A 16,990-nucleotide genomic window follows, 5' to 3' on the forward strand; every position below is an offset into this window, starting at 1 on the left:
CTCCCTGACCTGTGTTTTAGCTTCTTGCTTAACTGGGTACTGCCTTTGTGCAGTTGGTTGATTTTTTAACTCTATTTTATGGAGAGGTGAATACTTATCCCATCCTACATGATTTTTGTATAATGCTGGGGCTTGGGTGACTGCCCATTTCCTGGCATAAGTAGTTTTTAAATGCCATGTGGGCGCTCCCTGACAAATTCTGGTGGCCAGTCTTGTTCAGCTAGAAGTATATCATAGCCTTTGGAAAGATGCTCCCAAAAGAGTGCTTTCACTTTTCTTGGTATGTCTCCCTCCATCCGGAGTCTTCATTCAAGTCCACGGTCTCCAGATGTACCATCAGATTCTGGTGAGCTATTGTGACTTCTGCTGCGCTGTCCAACATCGTCTGAGCCAATTCTCCGTTCTTGAGCTGTGTCCTCCAGATCTCGGCATGTCTGATTTTTAGACCTGCTACCTTCTTTTTGGTAAATTGAGCTTTTTGTTTACTTTTCTGAACGTGTTGATCGTCTTTGGACTTCACGCGTTCTTCTTTGTTTCGGATTCCTGTGACAATAACTGAAAGGTACGAGAGGAACTTGTATCAGTATCTTGATACCCGTCAGGTTTTCTCAAATTATCCCTGATCCTGAGGTTGTACCTCCTTTCAGAGGGCTCCTTTTGAGGAGACCTACCTCTGGAATTAGAACGCTTCACTTTGGAAGGTTGTTTGCTATTTTCCCACTTCTTTTTAGAAGATCTAGGAGTGTTTTTGGTAACGACCTTTAACTGTATAATTCTATTACATTTTGTATATTTTTAAGTATTTCATCATCGGACATTGTTTCAATGTCAGGGTCAGGTGTGTAGCTGGCTAAGGCTGACCATGTTGCTCCTGGTCTACCTAGTGGTACAGTGATTTAAATGTTTTAGGGCGCCTTTAAACCAGAGCTCATGCTCCTGGTATTTGAACGGAATTTCAATATCCTCGAAAGGAATATATTCATCCGGTGGATCATCTTCTTAGTAGAAGTAGAAGTGAAACATACGTGTTACTGGATTTGCTTCTGGGAAGACTATCCATGAGTAGAATACCTCTGTCTGGTGATATTCATGTGCCGCTATAACAAAAACTGCTCTACCACCTCTTGATGATAGGCCATGTTTAATAAGTTTTATAGTGATAGTTTTCCTTAAATTTGGAGGAATTATTACAGCATTCGCATCAGTTTCAGTAAAACCTGTTATGTTAAAAGCTGGTCCAGCATCATCGCCTGTAGCTCCAGTCGAGGTGTTATCCTCGTCCGCCATTTTAATGAAAGTTTTCAGGGAAAGTTTCAAGGGAACCAAGATAAGGTGCACGATATTTTGGAACACTGTATCCTTCAGCGTTGAACAAACCAAAAAGCTAATACATTAGAATTTTCGTCCTACTCAGCTATGGCGGATATTATCCCTTACCCACTCCAGACGTCTATTGGAGTATTATGAGTAAAGGGTCTCTGAAAAAAGCACGACTAAGTTACTTCAGTATCTAGCGTTAAATTAGTGCCTTACCAAACCGTTGGGGCACCATGTAGTGTAGTTCCTGTATCCCTAATAGGCTCCGCGCATAGGAATAACATACACTATAGTTTTGACATAGGACTGAGGTCAGTATGTCTCTATTGAGTATATTAAACTTAATTGTGTTTGCGCCAGCTAACTCAGAGGTCACTAGAAACTTTCTTGAATGAACAAGAAGGGATTATTCTCTGACAACCGCATAAACATGACAACTATGTTTCCCTTAGAGTCAAAACAATATCTTCGGAGTCATGGAAACAATAGATAACTATTTCACTCAGTCAATCGTGCATGCTTAGTTTCTACAGAGTTGCACAGAAATAGAGAGACGGGCGTTTCAATAAAAAGGGTTTAATGAACAGTCTTCTTTCTCATGCAAGAGATATGAACTGCTACAATCGTTAGACAGAATGCGAAGTATAAAGTGTACAGTGCAAACAGTAATATAAAATAATACTCTAATAGCATGATCTGTTGCTATGACATATATAAAAATACATACATAAATAACACAGGCTAAAATACTCAACTGGTGCTTCTAAAATAAGCCTACCCCAGTGTACCTAACCTAAATCTAGTATGAGGGAAGAAGTAGGTGCTGCTTTATCCCCCAGGGACCCTCAGGATTCAAGGCAAATTAATCCCCCAACTTAAAACCCACATGGGGTGCGTTTGCACAGCGGTGAAGGGAGGGAGCGGGCCTGATGTGACGTGTGTACTTATACAATCACTCTGCCAAAACCCAAGCACTTATAAATTCACCATGCACTCTCCTTGCAGCACTCTAATCATCCAGTCACAACCCATGCACTCATGCAATGACTCAGGCACTAACTCATGGTCTGCTACAATACCCTGAGCAGTACCCATGCAGTCCAGCTATCGCCCTGTCACTACCCATTCACTCCTCCAATCACCCAGCGAGCACCATTTACTTATCCAATCACTCCGCCAAAACCCAGGCACTTATAAAGTCACCATGCACTGTCCTTGCAGTACTCTAATCCTCCAATCAGTACCCATGTACTTATGCAATGACCCAGGCACAAACACATGCAATGCTACAATCCTCTGAGCTACCTATGCAGTCCAGCCATCGCCCTGTCAGTACCCATGCACTCTTTCAATCACCCAGCCAGCACCATGTACTTATCCAATCACTCCACCAAAACCCAAGCACTTATAAATTTACCATGTACTCTCCTTGCAGTACTCTAATCTTCCAGTCAGTACCTATGTACTCATGGAATGACCCAGGCACTAACACATGCACTGCTACAATCCCATGTGTACTACCCATGCAGACCTCTAACCACTTGCACAAATCAAAAATGGTAGTCTGTATTTTACAGTGGGTCTATCAAAGAATATATTAGAGTGTGAGGAGGTGCATCAGATTTTGACATGGATGGTGTCATCAGTGATGTCATTTGAGAAGTCATCAGTGATGTCACTGACCATGTCATGAATGATGTAATATAGGATGTCATCAGCAGTGCTTTGAAGGGGCGTGAGTTATAGTTAGCTGAACTAACTATAACGGGGGGATTTCTATGGTTTTGTATGAGAGAAATGTCCAACTAACTGTAACGTTCCTGAAATCCATGTTTTTTTCAGTGCATATATATGGCGGCATTGGCGAAATAAATTGATGCACTCACCAAACTGGGTCCACGCGTGTCTGTTTGTACAGAAGTTGAAGGCGAGTTGGAGTAATATATATATATATATATATATATATATATATATATATATAATGTATACTTGTAAAGCGCACTGTTACTCCATCACGCAGTGTCCTGGAGCTGTATACCACTGGGGAACCCGTCCTGGCTTTCCCTGTGAGATGGTCCCTCCTGGGCACCCCCAAGGTGAAGGCAGGCATCCCCAGTGCTGATAGGGCCGTTGTGGAGATTAAGCAAGCTATTGCCCAGAGTTGCAGAGTGGGACCCATGGTTAGCTTAGGCACCTAGGCGAGAATTATCAAGTCTGCGGACATTGACCCAAGACCCTGCCGCGACGGGAATTGAACCCTGGTCCCGGGCCGACCTCTGTTTCAGGGTCTGCCGCTTCTAACCAGTGAGCCACACTTCTCCACATATACACACACACACACAACAAGGCCCCAGATCTTTAAAGACGCCACTCCACATGAAATGATTCTACTGAATCTTTATTTCAAAACCGGAACATGCACTCCATATAGTCTCTTTCCTGACGTGTTTCAGAGCATCTGCTCCTTCTTCATGGGGAGAATCTGACCAGCAAGGAACCACTGCAACATTCATTTCTCCTTATGACATGCACTCCCATGTGAGCATATATATTTTTACACTAAATAAAGCCAAAGGTTACAGGGGTATTATAGTTAAACTCAAATTTCACTCATACAAAACCAGTGAAATTCAGTAGCTATAGTTATCTGAGCTATCTGAGCTAACAATAATCATGTCCCGCAATGCACTGCCTCTGAGCTCACATATTAACCCCTTCCCTGCTGCGGTCGGCCATCGCAGTCCAACGGCCGACGCAGCCCACCTACTCTTTAAAACCGCCGCACTGCCACGAAAAAACGGCCGCGGCTAACGGGTTAAATCCCTCATGATGTCAGCGCTACAATGGTATTGTTCTTCTGAAAAATTAAAAGGAACAAGCATCAATATCGGATTAAGTGTTATCAATTTTGATCAAAGCATGTTCACTTCGTCAACATTTGATTCAAAAACATTTGTTTTTTCCTGATAAGTGCTCCCGTCAGCCAGGTAGGGACCCTTCCCTCCCAGCACACTTGTTGTCATTATTTACTTTGTGCCTTCGGACACTGCACGATGACAGGGATGCACACTAATTAAACATATCAACCAAGTTTAACCTTAGATTCACAGAGTGCATCCTCTTTCACATCATAAATATATTGTGTAGTGTGTAGAGGTTATATTAACTTCTTCATGAAATATGATTGCTATACTTGTGAAACCTCTTTTTCAGATGGAAATGTATCTGTGTACAAAGTTTGTAATTTCATTTACTATTTTAGTACCATCCACTCTGCATCATTGTAGCATGGCTATGACATATTTCCCATACCTTTGTAGTAAAGGTGTACACTTGAGTTCTGATCTGCAGTTTGGATAGGTCATATCTGGATGGGCATTTTAGGTTACATTTTCAAAGGCCAGAGCTTTACAATCTGGTTACATGAACTAGAGTAATTGTTCAGAATTAATTTCAGAGCTAGAGAGGAATTCACAATGTTCATAATTATAATTTCATTTATAAGTTAAACCAAATAATTCACTGATGTTCACATCTTCTCCCTCGAATAGCCCTAGCATTACCATTAACAATTCTTGAGCATCTGCTAAACATTTTGAGAAAACACTAGTAATCCAGTACACTACTCTACATTTTAGACCTTTATGTTGGTGGTGTATTGCCAGTCTTTGGCTTCATACGAACTATGGCCTGAAATCAAAGTATACTTTGGATACGAATTGACTCCAAAACTTTTAAACCTTGAAGTGGCTGTAGAATGGAAGACAGTACTAACTTGTTAAGCAGACATTTTATTATCCTCTATTTTATTGTAACAGTTCTTACATATAAGTGGAGTAGTGTGGCTCACTGGTTAGAGGCGGCAGGCCTGAGAGCAGAAGTCAGCCTGGGACCAGGGTTCAATTCCCGACGCGGCAGGGTCGTGGACCTTGGTCAGCGGACTCGATAATTCTCGCTTCGGTGCTTACTCTAATCAGGGGTTCCACTCGGCAACTCTGGGCATTAGCTTGCCTAATCTCCACAACGGCCCCACCAATTCCGGGGATGCCTGGCTCCACCTTGGGGACTCCCAGCAAGGGACCATCCCACAGGGAAAGCCAGGATGGGTTCCCCAGAGTTATACAGCGCCGGGACGCCCCGTTGCTGGGGCAGCTGTGCGCTTTACAAGTATACTACATTTACTACATTTACTTGCTATATGGACAAGGCAAAGTGTTCCTCTACAAAGAAGTACACAGCAAACTTTTTATAGTTATCATTATTTTCAATTTCACTTTTCAAATACAAGTCAACAGTCCAGGTTTCAATCTTCTAGTGAGTGAGTTGATAACATATACAATCATGCCCTGGATTTTTAAGAGCACTCTGTGTTACATTTTGTAATCTCTTCATCAAAGCTATCAACTATAAAACCTGTGGGCTGGAGGTCGGGAAATGTTGACTTATGATGACATGTTTGTTTTGTTGAAATATGGAAAAATGCAAATAAAAATATTTTTTAAAAAAAAGAATAAAAAAAAATGAATGCTAGTTCTATTCTCCCAAAAAAAACAAAAAACTATAAAACCTGTGTCCTTTTCTGCAACTCCTCCTGTTTCAACTCTTCTTTTTCCGTAGAGTCCTGTTCTGGCCAAAAGAAATAAAACTGCACATCATCACAAAGTTTTCTACCTGTGCCACAGCAATATGCAAAAGTGCTCTATTCATTTCTCCTAAACCTAAAGCAGGAGTTTTCACATAGTATAGCCTCCTACCTAAAGTTTGCATTGTTTAAAGCTGTACAACTTACATCCTGAAATTATGAAAGGTGCTTTGGCTCACTTCCTTTGATAAACAAGGTAGTAAGTGTCCGTCCAAAATTGTATGCCTTCTAACCTTGGAAGGATCCAATCCTTGTTAAGTACTTATTTTGTGTTTTAAACTTTGCCTAGGAAAGATACGTAGAAATGTTCTTAGTATATCAATGGATTGCAGTTGAATACTACAAACACTACCACAATTCCATTTGTATACAGGGCCTGACTACGCCTCCCCTGTATCTCTTTTGCAACAACTAGTTCTACATTTCTAGATGCTATCACCTCTTTCGCTATAGGAGTGGCATTTTTCATTTCATAACCTCGTCCTCTTTCATCAATAGCATGAACTAATGTGTTATCCTGGAGATAGCTTTCTTCATTAAAGAAAGGCTCTATAGTAGAAGTATGTATCCATTCTCCAATAAAGACTGTACAAAAGTTACTTCTATTCACTAATATTTTCTTCTGGTTTTGTCTCCTCATGTACAACACCATTTTGTCAAGAGTCTTAATTCTATTTATAATCAGAATGAAAAGGTTCCTCCTCAAAGCAAAGGTCTTATCAACTACTCCTTTAGCTTGTTCTGTTTCAGTGCTGCTCTCCTTCTTCTATACTTCATATTTAGCAGTAGATTTACAAACACTCTACAATTAAATTTCCTGGCTCTGATTCTGTCTTCTGGTTAAGGTGTGAGCATCTTTGTTACATTCTTTCATCATCTCGGCAGGTGTCCACATATATTTTTAAGAAATGACTTTGTCCTCTTACCAGTAACTCTTTTTTCTTTCACCACTTTTTCTGCATTTTCTTCATTTTGTGTCTCAGTTCTGCAGAAATACTGTAGTTACTTCTGTTGCTTTTTCCTCTGAGCTTTTGTAACTGTCTTTGTTGGGTGCTGTTCTGGTTACACGAGCTGTCACGAGCGTGGTGGTTGTCATGTCACAGCTCGTGACGGTCTCGTGTTGTGGGTTTCCTGGGAAGAATGTTGTGTTTTAAAATGGGGTGGTTTTTGGTTTGTAAAACAGTTATGTGTATTGGGCATTCCTGACTGGACTTCATTGTGGGCGGATTTGATAAATAAACTTCGTTGCTCACCATTTCGTTTCCTGCCTATATTTGGATCTTCCTACAGTCTTCAGTTATGTAGATATTGTTCTGTTAAAAAAAAAGTGTATTTACATTTTTGCTTTAGCCAATGTACCAACTACTTTACTACTTACTTACATATAATACAAAAACAGTTTTTATGTTCTGTTTTAAACCTACAGTTAAACCTAGCTGTATAACTACATGCAGTTACTTCAATATATCAAACACAAATTAAAACACAAAACGTAATTTATTAGTTACCTTTTACCTTTATAGCACCCTCTCCTACAACACAGCTACATCATATCTCAGTTCTCACTTACACATGGTAAAAGACCATTTTATCCCTTCAGTAGTTAATTTTAAAATGAACATCAACCAAAGTTCTTGTAAATTTAACCCCAAGTGTACAAGTACATACAGTGTCTCCATACTGTAAATCCGAAAACACAACATAAGAGCGATTTGTGTGAGGGGGCGGAGCTTGCTCGCGACTGAAATGGCCGCTTGAGCCCTGAGCTCAGCCTTGTCGTTACACTATCCGGGCAATTTTCCTACAGCATTCACTTGACTTAAACCCACACTCCAAAGATTCAGCATCCGGAGGGCGAGAGCTGTTGGCGGATCAAACTTTAATCCCATTTGGAGGTGTGCATCCGGAGGAATCGTCGGGAGACACCACCGCTGCCCCTCGGCCGTAAATCCCATGACTGGAGTGTAGTTAAGGGCGGAGCGGCGTCACAGGACGTGCGGCCGTGTGTTGGAGGGCGGACGGCATCACTGAAATACTGCGGAAGATAGAAGGAGCCGTGCTCGGCGGAAATCCAAGGCATTGCGGAGAGCGGAGGAGATAGCCCTGCGGTGGCACGGAGGCAGCTGTGAGACTGGAGCGGAGCAAGTGCAGAATAGGTGGCATCAGGCAACCATTTTGGACTGCCCAGCACCCAGAGCCCAGTGAATAGCGAAGAGAAGGCAGACGGCGCAGCGGCAACGGCAGTGACGCAGAGAGTGGCGTGACCCCCGGGGCGGTCAGTCGGAGTCCCCGCAGCAGGGTGCAGTGACGGAAGATTGCTGGCGGGGGCCCAGGTGAGAAGAGTACTGAGGCACAACACCCACATGCAGTAAGAGAGGCGTGATTGTGAGCATGGGGGAGAGCAGCTGAGGCCATCCGTGTGAAGTAGGAGCGAGTCACGGGCCGGCCGAGACGGAGACAAGAACCCTGCTGTGAAGTACAGTGAGAGTTGACACACAGGCAGAGTGAGGGACGCAAAAGTGCCAGAAGCCAGTCGTCTGACTTAGTTCTGCCCGATAAGAAGAGGACTCCTAATTCATTCCCACAGGAGAAAGCATAGGTGCTTGTAGCAAACCAGGCCCCCCATGGGAGTGTAACGCATTGGCTGTGAGGTACATGCAGTGTGCCACACGGGGGTGACATACCACAGGTGTTACTCGGGAGCCCAGGCGGAAAGGGGGTATATGTGATTGCCTGGCCCAGACTCGATTAAATCTGATGCAGTGGTGGGAGTAAAGAGTCGATACCACCAGTGGAAGTAAGGCGAGGCCAGACAGTGGTGACTTAAACCGAAGCACCCAGAGGGCAAGATACACTACTGGGTGAGATCTTACACTGCTAAGGCAGCACCCACGGTCTAGAGCCGGGAAGAGACTGTGGCACAACACTAGAACAAGAGTGCTGGGTCCTGGGATGGCTGAAGCTATCAAACAGGGTGGATCCGTATTGGCCCGACTGTCCCATGATGTGCCGAACATAAACACAGAAGAGTGGAGGGCCCAGATGGGGTAGCTGTTGAGTGGTAGCCCCCCATCCCAAAGTAGCCGATTGTGCGGGCCTGCTGCGGCCGGGAACCAAGTACGGACATAGCAGATCCCTTGCCACAATGGGGAGAGGAGACAAGACGCAAGCCAAACTGTCCTTCGAGCAGAAGCGCTCTAAGTCCCATGATGCAGCCAATACCGAAACTACGGGGATACATACAACGGAGAGCGAGTACTCTTGCGCGGATATACGCACCATGCTTCTCTCAATGGAAAAAGGCCTGCAGAGTGGCATTGCAACGGTGGGCACGAAAATGGATGCGCTGTGCTACAGGAAAAGCATGCCGAGAGGCTAGACATGTCAGAAAGGAGAATTACAGAAGTGGAAGAGACACATACCACACTGGATTCGGACCATAAAAAACTAGGTAAAGTCTTGCAAGTCTTGCAGGACAAGAGGGAAGACCTAGAGACCCATTTGCGTCGCTGTAATGTCAGAATTACCGGACTGCCAGAGGCGACCCCCACTGGGGACATGGAACAGTTTATTGAGAAGCTGCTGATTACCCTCCTGGGGGAGGGAGTCTTCTCTACATTGTTTGTGGTGGAAAGGGTACATCGCTCCCTGGTCCGGGGGGGCCCACATCGTCCAATAATAGCGAAATTACTCAACTATCGCGACAGGGACGTGGCGCTTTGTGTTGCCCGTGAGAAGAAAGTACTGCTGTATGAAGGCTCGGATATTTTGTTATACCCAGATTTCACAATAAGGGTACAGAAGGCTCGCAGACACTTTGTTCCTTTGAAGAAACAGCTTCATGACCTGGGCATCGAATACGCCATGCTGTATCCTTCAAAACTGCAAGTAAACCGGCAAGGTAGATCCCACGTGTTGGTCTGGTCTGTGTCACTGGGGCCTACCAATTCACCTCCCCGTTGTACGGCCATATTCCCCGGGTTCACTCATCCCCCGCTGTTTTGCGGAGCTCACCGCAACTACTAACAAGACAATTCGAAACCTAACCATTCCCAAACTCCCCCCTTCCTGCTACCCTGCACTGTAGGTCAAACTACCCACCTCCCCAATTTACAGAGTGCCTGTCGTCCTCAAGTATAATTTAAGCATGTCAAGGAGTTGGCTTCTCTGCCCACCTAATCTCATTTGCAGTCCCTTAGTGATCAAAGAAGACCCCAGAGCCACTCAGAGCCCTGTGGGGCCATGGAAACATCCTACTTGTCTTGGAGGGATCCAGTGAATGCATGGCGGTCAGTCTATTGACTGTACTCCTCAATACTAGCCAACCTAGGCCTCCTCCTCTTCCAAAAACCAAGCCCAGCCCCGTTCCCAAATTACACAGATGTACTCCATAATGTCACTGTCAATGTGCCCCTGGTCAAGAAGTTCACAGTATCTCTCTTTCCCCATCTCAGCAGGCCTTACCAACCAAGCTGAGCATCAGGCTATGAGTCATTATGTGCCAATTAGCTAAGTCACTTCTGGATCTGCCTCTTCAGCTCGTTGGCTGTCGTCTAATCTTAGTTAGCGTCTGCCTTGATCGCTCTGAGAGTGTTTTTTATTAGGTCCCCGTGGTCGCCACTGCTCCGGTGTTTGCCATCCCTCCAGCCCAGCCCATGCCCCTGCCAGTGAGTGAAAGAAACTGGATTTCCCTTCAGCGAGGATCCTAACTTGCCCGGAAATAACATGATATACTTTAGCTCTTTTTCTCGAAACACTTTCTTAACCTCGTCAAAAAGGTGTTGTTGCCTTTTCCCTTGCAAAGTGAAGTACGGAATGAAGTGCACCGTGGCATTCTTGTACTTCAGGTTCCCTTGTGATTGAACTGCTTGCAGGATTGCATCCCTGTTTCAGTGGTTGAAAATCCTGACTATGGTGGTACGTGGGGGGGCTCCCGGCTTAGGCAGTGGTACCGGGGCCCCATGCACCCCCTCAACTGAAAAGAATTTTGTGCTGCAGTTTGGACGAAGGTGGGTAGTTATCAAGTCGGCCACAAAAAGGTCCACCCTGAAGGCCTCTGCGCCCTCCGGCACTCCCACCATGCGCACATTATTTCGCCAGGCCCTCCCCTCTTGGTCTTCAATTCTTGCTTTGTTCCTGTTGCTTTGTCAATGTACGAACTTGTTCGTCTAGGGACTTGAAGGAGGTCTGGAGATCATGGATGTGGGAGTTCACGGTCCTCACCTTGTCTGACATCTTTTGAAAGTCCGCACACAGGAGTCCCTCATCAATCATGACTGCATCTATATTCAGCTCAAGGAAGGCCTTAAGGTCCTTGATAACCGCCATGATCGCCGCCATAGAGGGCTCCGGGGACCCTACAGGCTCTTCAGACTGTCCAGTTCCCTCAACCTGTTGTCTGGGAATTGCATATGTATCCATCTTGTTGGTTTGCAGCTGCATCTCTCTCTTGGGTTTTCACCATAACTCTGTGCTTTCCGGGTCTGTGCGTTTAATGAAGTCCGCCCCCAGTTCTGAAGCTGGTTTCTTAATGGTGTTTCTGGGTTTGTCCCAGTCGTGTGCCCTCCTACGACAGAGACCTCCAAATGCTGTGACCCTTATGGATAAGGGTTGGCTCTGGGATCCCCTGGACTGGGGGCTGCCGCCCTAAGCCCTCCCCTACTGCTAATTGTGGGGGTGCCACAAAGTTCCCGGTGGACTGCCATTGGGTCCAATCAGGCCCACTCCCAGGTCCGTGCCATCGCTGGACACCCAGGGACCCCAACTGTACAATCGGTGCCCCCACATCTGCCAACCAATAAATCTTCCTGTGAAACCGATAGTTTCAAGATATTAGATCTAGTCAGAATATCACTGTTACTGCGTGATTTGTAATGAGATTGGAGTAAAGTTGTGCTTTTTTCCTTCAGAACAACTCTTTGACTAAAGGCTTTTGAAAAGAGCCAATATCCACAGAAAGTTTATTTTCAGAAAAGTGAGTCCCTATCAACAAGAGTCTGGGCAGAGCTGGTGTGACAAATCATTTGCGGAGTGCTCATTTTTGCATTGTTCATACTGAAGGCTTATTTACAGATGAAAGTGGTTGATTTAGGTGTAGATCACTATCCACAACAGTCTGGGCAGAACTGGTGTGACAAATATTTTGCAGCGTGGTTGTTTTTTGCAGTAGTCCCTGGAGGTTTGGGACTGCCACCGAGTGCTCGTTTGTAGTGCTTCGGGCCTTAACTGGAGAATGAGGGGACAATTTTGATTTTTCTATGTTTGGGGTTATACTGATTGGTGTTCTCCTTCACTTAAATTTGCAGAGATGCAATGGAGTGGATATCAACTCCATTTGAATCATGGTAGGGGATGAGTCAATTTGTGGTTGATCTTGTTGAAAGGTGTGAGGCAAGCACTAAGAGTTCTACTGCTCTCTATCAGTAGGGAGAATTGTACCATTTAGATGGTCTATATTAGTAAAAGATCTTCTTGGTCACTTGAAAAGCGGAAACAAGTTTGCAGTTGGTTTTATTAATTCCCTTGCCTTTTTGTTTTTCTCTCTTTTTCTTATTTTCTTTTGTTTCCTACTTGAGGTGACAGCTGGTTCTGTGGAGAAATTTAGTATTGAGCTCTTATTAAGAGAATGTATTGGTTCAAGTGACAGTAAAGTGTTAGTATCAAATGTAGGCTCAGCAGGATTGGGCTTTTCACAACTATTCATGTCAGAGGCATCCTGATTTTTGTACTCTTCGGCTACTATACAATCCTTTGTTTGGAGTTGTGCCACAGTTGGATAACTATTTGTTGTGGCAATTCCTTCGTCTCTGTGGCTGGAGAAGATTTAGAAAGCTTGTTATCTCTATTAGGGGGGAAATGCGCCTTGATGGTTTTTATTTCCCCAACCAAGGTGGATACAATAGTTTGAAATTTCTGCAACTTTTCAATATTAGGACTGCAGGTACAAAACTGGTTCTGTTTATTATTTTGTATATACGCTACAGATCCTTTTGTGGACTTATGCAATAGCTCTTTTATCGTTGAGTGCATCTTCTCAAAACGGGAATCAATTACGGCTGTAAATTGAGCTATGATTCCGGTAAAGCTATTTGTATATCAAATTAATTGGACTGGAATTCAGGAACTTTTAGTGTAGCATCTAGAGTCTGGAATAAGCGAAGCCAGGTAACAGACTCCAAACTCTGCTTTATTATCAAGGAGGTTGTACTCCTTCCTCAACATTGCGTGAAGTGAACTGGTTCCAGCACTCTGTCTTGCTATCATTCTTTAGAAGCTCCAGAGAGTGAACGCTCTATGGGACCCCTATTGACTGCGTAGGCCAAGGTTTTAAATCATACACATCTTCTTTAAGCTGCTGCAGGAAATCAAAGAAGAAAAGCGAATGACATTTACAATCTGTGCTGTCGAAGACATAAACAGAGTACTGTTTTAAAAGGGGAAGTACTTTTCACTGGAGAGAGGTAGAGGATTTGCTCTGCATCCATCATAACCTCTTGATTCTTGGCAGACCAGGTTCTAGTTCGTATACTCGCAGGTCTTTAAGTGGAGTTTTGTCCTGGTGCCTAGGTACTTTCTTCAGTGTGAGATTTGCTTGCTTTTTTTTTTTGAGCATTCATCTCCTGCCTAAGAGACTGTCCTGTTTGTGCTAATCATTTTATCTAAAAAGTGATCAAATCAAGTTGTTTATCAATTGCTTCATATGGTTGCATTAATTGTTCAGCTTCTAAGCTAGAATTCTTTGGGGAGGGGTGCTGGCCCAAGCCACAAGCCACACACGAACCTGGACGTGCCACTTCTGCAGCGCGGCGCTCAACCACCAAGCAGTGGAGACTAATCCCCAGATAAACCATGACAGGTATCGTCCTGTTGCCTTTTGGGGATTGCGGGTGAGGATTTTGAGATTTGAATGAGGAAGCTAGGCAGCTTCACAATCCTCGACCCAAAGGAGGAGGGAAGGAAAACAGTCTTCTTTGGAGACCTAAAACCAAAGTTGTCAGCTTTAAAGGGTGTTTCATATGCATTTGCGCTCACTGGTTGGGGAACAGCTGAGAGGTAGCAGGAGGGCAGCAGAGACACCAAGAGGAAAAAGTGCCTCAGCAACAGTAAGTATTAGTGGCTCGCCCAAGAGAGTCACTTCAGCCCACGCTCCCTCGGAGAGTACTGGGTCTCGTCGGCCCCTACTACCTGGCATACTTGGACTCCATCAAGCCTTAATGCTGAAATTTGCCAGCCGGTTACTGGTTTCTGGCCATTCCGCAGCTCCACGACTCCAGGCTGTAATAGGAGATAGCAGCCAGTTATAGCGCTAGCATTCAGAACAAAGCAAACACAAGGAAATGATTGACGAAGAACTGAAACTTTTCAGATACTCACCCCCAGTCACAGATCTGGGTTGAACCCATTATCATTCTTTAGCTCACTTTGCCACCTCAGTTCCGATCCAGCTATATGCAAATCAGTCTTGACCCTTTGCCTCATGGGAACAGTCCAGCACGAACTGCCCAGCCAGATCTTCCCTGAACTGTAAACAAGCATCCTGGGACCGGTTTCTGGGTGACACCCTTCATCAGCCAGGCTAGCTTGAATCCAGTGGTAAAGTGAGCAAGGGACCCACGTCTGGGCATAACCTGCCAACTTAGAGCAAACGCAGCAAACACAAGATGATGGACGGAGCGCTGAAACTTTTCAGACACTCACCCCCAGTCACAGATCTGGGTTGAATCCAATATCATTCTTTAGCTTACTTTGCCACCTCAGTTGAGAGCCAGCTATATGCAAATCAGTCTTGACACTGTGCCTCATGGGAACAGTCCAGCCCTAACTGTCAAGCCAGGACTTCCCTGAACCGGAAACAAGCATCCTGGGACCGGTTTCTGGGTAACACCCTTCATCAGCCAGGCTAGCTTGAATCCAGTGGCAAAGTGAGCAAGGGACCCACATCTGGGCATACCCTGCCAACTCAGGGCAAACAAAGCAAACACAAGGAGATGATGGACAGAGCGCTGAAACTTTTCAGACACTCACCCCCAGTCACAGATCTGGCTTGAATCCAATATCATTCTTTAGCTTACTTTGCCACCTCAGTTGAGACCCAGCTATATGCAAATCAGTCTTGACACTGTGCCTCATGGGAACAGTCATCCCAAACTGTCAAGTCAGGACTTCCCTGAACCGGAAACAAGCATCCTGGGACCGGTTTCTGGGTAACACCCTTCATCAGCCAGGCTAGCTTGAATCCAGTGGCAAAGTGAGCAAGGGACCCACGTCTGGGCATACCCTTCCAAGTTAGGGCAAACAAAGCAAACAGAAAGAGATGATGGATGCAGCGCTGAAACTTTTCAGACATTCACCCCCAGCCACAGATCTGGGTTGAATCCATCATTCTTAAGTTCACTTCGCCACCTCACTTTAGAGACCCAAAATTTATTTATTTTTTTCAGCACGACGCAAAAACTAGGGACACGTCTAACCCACAGGCCAGAAACACAGAAAATGAATATTTAGCAGTTTAAATTAATGTGTTTAAAAACAAAATTCACATGGAAATACAATTAGGCTATTTGGTGGTTAATGCACTACTTTAAAAAAATTGAAGCGAGCAAGGAAAACTTGTCTCTATGAAAAAGTAAACGGTGGGTGAGTCACCATTTCGTTCTTTGGCTATAGTCCATTCAATGGTTAGATGGGTTCTATTTTTTTGTGAATTACATTTTGACCAAACAACATGTTTGATCAAGTGTTATTACATTTGATTTTTTTATACCAAATAATAATTGTAGAAATAATTTCTATTGCGAAGAAGGAAAAATAAATAGGAAAAAGTTTTCACCTCGTAAACAAAATGGCGTCTATACCAAAACACCCACATTTAAATTTAAAACGAAGTTTCACCTTTCAAAATGAAAAACAGGCAGTCTTGTCATTTGGATTAAGTGGTTGTATTTTTTATTTAGTTTGTGCAGTGCCCATAAGCCTGGAGGTTAGAATTTATAGAAGTGTGTAGCAAAGTAAAAAGTAATACTGAAAATCATATTAAAATTGGCAAGAATGTCATCACGATATAGAAGAATCTCTCATTTTTCAATTTTTTGTGTATCCTACTGTTACAGAAACTCGGTCTTCCACGTTACAGAGAGCATGAGCACCACGGTAAAGATCATGGAAAGATTCAGATATTTTATAAAAACCGATATGATCCGAGCGGAAAAATTATCAAACTTCCAGATGGCATCAAAGACTACCATGAGGAAAAGCATGATGAGAACCATGGACACGGATCTGCCTCTGGTGAACCTCAGAAACACCCTGCTAAAAAACCTGATGAAGGCTCATCGCCAGAACACACAGTAGGAAAGCTGATCCCTCCACCTCCCAGAGGACCTGTTGGAACAGTGGAGTACTATAGTATGATCAATGAGACTGATGTTTTTCCCTCCCCAAGCAATCCTGTTTTCTCACATCCCATAGTTCCCCTTGGATCTTCTCCAGATCAAGAGGCTGTTGAGACAAAACACCCTATTGTCCCTGGTGGTATTGGTCCATTTCAGGATCCAGAACCACGGCCATTTCCCCATCACCCTTCAGATGCAGCAGGATGCCCCTCAGATCCTGAGCACAAGTTTCCCCACATTTCATCCGTATTCCCAAAACCTTAAATGAATGTGGATGTAACAAATGAAATGAACATTTCATGTTTATTCCCTGTTAATGAATAATCTTTTCCAGTAGCATAAAGTGATTACAGAGCCTTGCTATTTTTGTTGTACTGGATGGTCAAACGCAATAAATGAAAAATAACAACTTCTATTGGTTCCATTTCTTGTTGTAATGATATTCCTCTGTCATTTCCTTTCAGTTGTGCATTTGGTTATTCGTGACTCCTGCTGGCACTTCCCTCTATGTATATGTGAGATGGAGCAGATATGCTAGGATTGGGATTCAGCCATTAACATTATTAAATGTGATACCAACGTAATGCCCACCACAAAAGGAACTATTTTTCCTTGCACAAATAACGAGCACTATTCTTAC

At 44.1% G+C, this 16,990-nt stretch overlaps 1 protein-coding gene across 1 annotated transcript in view; it reads left to right on the plus strand.

Annotated features, from left to right (window-relative positions):
* LOC144790678 (fetuin-B-like) overlaps positions 1 to 16,763 on the plus strand; it is a 217,393-nt gene extending 200,630 nt beyond the window's left edge. The window contains exon 7 of the mRNA XM_078665403.1: positions 16,069 to 16,763. Coding sequence (XP_078521529.1) covers positions 16,069 to 16,614 — 546 coding nt within the window. The 3' untranslated portion in view covers positions 16,615 to 16,763. The remainder of the gene's footprint in view (positions 1 to 16,068) is intronic.
* The last annotated feature ends 227 nt before the right edge of the window (positions 16,764 to 16,990 follow it).

Source organism: Lissotriton helveticus, chromosome 11, assembly GCF_964261635.1.
Source record: "Lissotriton helveticus chromosome 11, aLisHel1.1, whole genome shotgun sequence".
NCBI lineage: Eukaryota > Metazoa > Chordata > Amphibia > Caudata > Salamandridae > Lissotriton > Lissotriton helveticus.